Consider the following 5,769-nt stretch of genomic DNA (forward strand, 5'->3'; position numbering starts at 1 on the left):
ATGCACATTATAGTTTGTCTGTGTAATGAGACACTACTATGCAGTCATTAAAAATGCTGCTGGGTTCTCTGTCATACATCCAGAAATATTAGACCACGAAACATTGAGTGAAATAGACTGTGCAAACAAAGTAGCCTGATTTTCCAGGAATAAACATGTGCGCACACACACAGTGCTAGGGAAGGATACACAGCCAACTACAAACACTAACCACCCAAAATCAACACTCTGTAATTCTCAACACACAGTAAGTGACGGAAACCTCGCTTCCCAGAGATGGGATGACATGTTTGTAATGGTGAAAAGAAGCAATGCCTCCAAATGGAACAGCAGGGAAAATTGTAAATAAAACAAGATACATTCAGATCATGGAATATAACTGGCACCAAAATTTCATTGTGAAGGTGCAAACCATTAATGTACTTGGCTATTAACTGAAAGGTTGGAGGTTTAAGTCCAAATAAAAGTGCCTCCGACAAAATGCTTGACAATGTACTTCCCAAAACTCTGCTTTTGAAAACCCTGTGGAGCAGAGATCTATTCTGACATACATGGTGTCTCCATGAATCAGAATGAACCCAACAGCAACTGGTTACTAGTTAATGCCATCATGAAGTAGCAGGCGCTGCAGACAGATTCTGTCAACACCCCTCCAATCTTTTCCTTCTTTGGACAAGGCGATGGAAAGCTAAGGACTGTTTTTCAAATTCCTTCATGAGTTGGGATTCCACAGGTGACCTGGCTTCCACTCCTAGGTCTCAGACAGATGTGTCTTGGGAATCCAGAGTAACACCTGATGCTCCATCCCAGGCAAGGATTCTGCAACTCACTAAGCTTCTGAAATGAAACTCTGGGCTGCTCAAAATTGGAACATACAGAGGCAAAATGTTTATTACCGTGGTTTTTGTGGTGTTTTTTCCCCAAGAAAGCAAGATATACAACTTTATCACAGCACTGTGGAAAAATAATTTTTAAAACCCTACACAAAAATAACAACCAGAAGGAAATACCTAAAGTATAAGAGTGGTTGTCTTTAGATACTAAGACCGTGGGAGAACGCATCTCCATTTTTGTCTTTCTTTACTTTTCAAAGTTTCTCTTATGTAAATATTGTTATCAATTAAATTGTGCCAAACCACCCAGGCCCAAAATTGGAAACCCTAACCTCTGTACCTATAAATATGACCCTGTTTGGAAAGAGTGGGATTTTTGTTATGTTAATGAGACCATATCAGAGTAGGATGGGTCCTAATCCTAATTACTTCAGAGTAAAGAACTCAAGATTTGAGCTGCAAGGTCCAGCGCTTCACAACTCACCAGCTGCTCCTCAGAAACCCTATACAGGCTCACTATGGGTCGGAACCAGATCGATGGCATTTAAAAAGAACAACGTCATCTTAGAAAAGGAGTAGAATGAATACAGAGAGAAAGAGACCCTGTGAATATCTGTGCACAGAGCTAAGAATCCAAGGAACACCCAGAGCTACTGGCAAGGAAGAACCATCCCCTAGAACTGATTCCCTGAATTGGACTGTGAAACAATACATTCTGTTCTTTAAAACCATCCATCTGTGATCATTTTTATTATGGCAGCACTAGCAAACTAAGACTGTGTTATTTATAATTTTTAGAAGTTAACTTTTGAAGCAAAAGAATAGTGTCACGTGTTTCCTTCCATAGAAATGTGAAGAGGGTTTTGTGTGTGCTCATTTCCATCTGTGTGCCCCAACATGGGGCAGGTCCCAATCCTGGGACTGGAGACTTGTTTGCATCAGCTTCTCTTCTTCTCTGACTCCTCTTTTCTACTATTGCACCTTTTCTTCCTTCCGCTATTAACATCGACATTCATGGGGATATCTTCTTTCCTTCCCTCAAACCCTCTTTACTGAGATTCAGTTAAAAAAAATATATGGCACTAAAGGTAATGAAACAATCATAACATAACAATACAAATAGAAACTTTGGCCCAGGTTGAGTAACTAGCTGGTTTATTACAGATGAAGCACACTTTTGGAGCTATCAAGAAGTGAGACAATCCACAGGATTAGGTGAAGGATGCAGACAGGAAACCTCTTCATTCAGAGAATGGGACTGACGAGTGTTATGGGGTCCAGCAGGCAGCTACAGATAGCATCCATCCAACCAGCGCTCCAGAGTGTCAGAGTTCTGGCAGTTCAGGGTCCAGGAAGGCCTGTGGAGAGGAAGGTCGGGGAAATGGATGAGAGGGAACTCCCTATGCAGGATCTCCAGGGCTTCACAGCCCCCTCCCAGCTCATTTACACCTCCCTGCTTGGTCCCTGGAGCAGTGAAGATTGACACCCCTGCATGCACCTCAGATTCATCTCTTGTCCTCACCACATCCTGCTGGTACTTCCTACCTCTTCATATCCCTCTCGTCCCACTCCTCACTCAGGACAGATGACCCAATAAGCAAGGTAATCATGCTCTTATTGTTGTTAAGTTGATTCTGACTCATAGTGACCCTGTATAGGGTTTCCAAGGAGTGGCTGGTGAGTTTGAACCACCAACCTTTCAATTAGCAGTCCAGTGCTTATCCTACAGCACCACACCAGGACTCCAGTTATGTTCTTAGGGCATCAAAAAACAAAAACAAACAAAAAACAACACAGGGGTACCAGTTGCCCAAAGCAAAGACCCATAGATGCTAAGCAGACAGATACAGAGAACTGGCAGGACACTATGTGAAGCTGTCCCAAGCTCTGGTACATGAGAATGTGTCAGCTGGAAATAAAGCTCAAGTAGGAGGTCCCAAGGGCACCTATGCACAAGGTTGTTTAAGCTATGAGGCCTAAAATACACAACACCTTCATTAACAACTGTCTCCTACAGGTCCCTCCTAAGTAATTGAAACTCCTTATTTTGGCAGATCTCTTGGGAGTACACTGTTTCTTTCTAAAAAGCAATAGGTGGGGGTGGTCTCTTAAGTGTACCTTGCTACATTCAACACATATGCAACTGGATACAACATGAGCAGTTTACTGGGCAAGAACATATTATATTAATAGATAAGTGGTCTCTGAACAATTTTGAAAGAACTATCTTGTATATCCACGTCTGCTGATCCAGCAACTCCAGCCAGGATACCGACACAAGAATATGTTCTTATACATGTCCTGGCAAATAACCAATGGGAACTCTGGTACCAGATGATATGTGAAATGAACTCAATCAAGTTACTTTTTAACTGTATAATTTTATGAACAGTGTTATGTCCTAAGTTTTATAAACAGTATTTATAGCTTTAATTTTAAAACATATGTGGTATGCATGTAGATACAATGATGCATACATTTAATTTAATACTAGCATGGGCATTAATTTAATATAATACTAACTTAACAAACATCCCCAAATATTAGAAATATTAATATTTTTCTAACAAAAAAGTATTCATTTGAGTATCAAGTGAGTTTTGTATTTTATTGTCTGTTACACAGAACACAGTGCTTGCTATTCTTATATGTGTTAATAAACAAGGTATTAGGCCCATTAAGAGAATGCAAAATTCAATACTTATTTATTGAATATGTTTGTTTTTATACAAAATATGTTTCTGTGTTGCAACAATGCATGTATTTCTGAATTCATCCTGCAAGAAAGTAAAATACTATTTATCAGAACATTACATTTCTATTTTATCAGAATAGTAACATATTTCCATGTAAGGAAACTGAACAACTCTTTGAGAAAATAAATGAATATTTCACCCACTGCCATTTAGTCAATTCTGACTCATAGTGACCCTGTGTAGGTTTGCAAGGCTGTAAATCTTAATGGGATCAGAAAGCTTCCCCTTTCTCCTTTGGGGCAACTCATGGGTTCGAACCACCAACATTTCTGTTAGTAATCCAACACTTATCCTACAGTGCCACCAGGACTCCTTGAAAGAATATTTAGATAATAAAAACTTTATGTTGTTAAGCGTTTTTGATTCAATACTGATCTATAGCGACCCTGCATAGGGTTTCCAAGGAGCACCTGGTGAGCTTGAACTGGCAACCTTGTGATTCAAACTGACTTTGCAGTCTAGCGCATAAGCCCACAGCACCACACAAGGACTCCATAAATGCATTTTATTTTCCATTTCCCTTCAGAAATTGTTATTTTTATAACTCACAAAATAGATTTGCTTGTTGAGAAGGGGTCCTATTGTTACATCAACTATGCATGTATTTCTGAATATGGGGTTAAACCATAAAGAAATACAAAGCAAATATTATAAATTTTATATGCACTGGATTGCAAGGATAGTTTGAACCACACAGTTGGTGGTTCAAACTCACCAGCCATTCTTTGGAAACCCTATGCAGTGTCACTATGAGTCAGAACCAAGTCGATGGCACACTTAACAGATACAGCATAGTTTCTTGTTTATTTCAGATTGATTGTGTATAACGTCACATTCAGTTTGCTCTCCTTGACCACATAAAAACATGCCAGTGGCAATGTAATCACATGACTTGTGATATATCTGGTCCTGTCCTATACAAATTGAACCAAAACGGATCTTCCGATTGTGCATACCCTTCCTTGTGTTTGTATGGAGAGTACACTTTTATTTGTATCATGCTATCTGTAATCGCTGTCTACCCAGTCAGGCATCAACAGGAATCCAATGAACTGTGAAGTCATAGCATCAAATAAAGGAAAACAGGTGTGCAAGGCAAAAAAATTCAGAGAGATTTACAAAGGGCCTGCCCAGACACTCTTTCTGACTGCCTTCTAAGTACTATTTCTTTGACCATCTCAGACTTTGAAATGAATGTGACGCCACTCTTGTTCATTTTGTTGTTCAAGTGCATTGATTCTTGTACGAACTTTGTCCAGCTTTCACATGCATATGAAGCAAGTGATACCGTGACTTGGGTCAGGAGAATCTTATTCCTCAAAGTGATATCTTAGCTCTTGAACACTTTAAACATGTCTTTTGCAGCATATTTGCCTTAATGCAGTATGTCATTTGATTTCTTGACTGCTGCTTCCATAAGACTTGATTGTGGATCAAAGTAAAAGGAAATCTTTGACAACTTTAGTCTTTTCTCATGATGTTGTTTATTGATCCATTTGTGAAGATTTTTGCTTTCTTTACACTGATGTGCAATCCATGAAGGCTGTAGTCTTTGATCCTCATCAGTAAGTATTTCAAGTCCTCTTGGCTTCCAGTAAGCAAGGTTGTGATATCTGCATTTTGCATATTTTTAATGAGTTTTCCTCCAATCCTGATGCCACATTCTTAGCAAAATCAAAATTCAAATAATCAAATATGAATAAAAACAGTTTATATAGCTGCAATGGATAAAAATTTAATGGTACTAATACATAAAAGACACCAAAGAATAGAAAACATTTATCAGCTCAATAGAAAAATGGGCTAAGAATATGAATAAGCAGTTCATACGAAAAAAATGACTAATAAACATAGGAAAAGATGTTCAACTTCTTCTGTGGTTTAAAAATGCAAATGATAACAAAATTGTATCATTTTCCACTTCTCAGGTTCCAAAACCTGCATGAGTTTGCACCAACCAGCTCAGTATGATGAGTTCATGAAACGCTTTTCTCCTCATATAGTGTGAAAGGAGGTATAAACTGGTTTCGCTCACCCAAGCACAATTTGGCAACATATCTTCTGGTGTGGTGTTGTAGGATAAACACTGCAAACTGCAAGGTCAATAGTTCAAACCTACCAGTTGCTCTTTGGAAACCCTCTATAGGGTTTCTATGAGTTGGAACCAACTTGAAGGCATT

The 5,769-nt window shown here is 38.9% G+C and overlaps 1 protein-coding gene across 1 annotated transcript in view; it reads right to left on the minus strand.

The window, feature by feature from the left end:
- Window positions 1-2,121: 2,121 nt before the first annotated feature.
- Window positions 2,122-5,769, minus strand: part of LYZL4 (lysozyme-like 4) — a 30,612-nt gene continuing 26,964 nt past the window's right edge. Inside the window, exon 4 of the mRNA XM_006868827.1 lies at window positions 2,122-2,191. Coding sequence (XP_006868889.1) covers window positions 2,122-2,191 — 70 coding nt within the window. The remainder of the gene's footprint in view (window positions 2,192-5,769) is intronic.

This window comes from Chrysochloris asiatica, unplaced genomic scaffold (genome assembly GCF_000296735.1).
Source record: "Chrysochloris asiatica unplaced genomic scaffold, ChrAsi1.0 scaffold00124, whole genome shotgun sequence".
Taxonomy (NCBI): Eukaryota; Metazoa; Chordata; class Mammalia; order Afrosoricida; family Chrysochloridae; genus Chrysochloris; species Chrysochloris asiatica.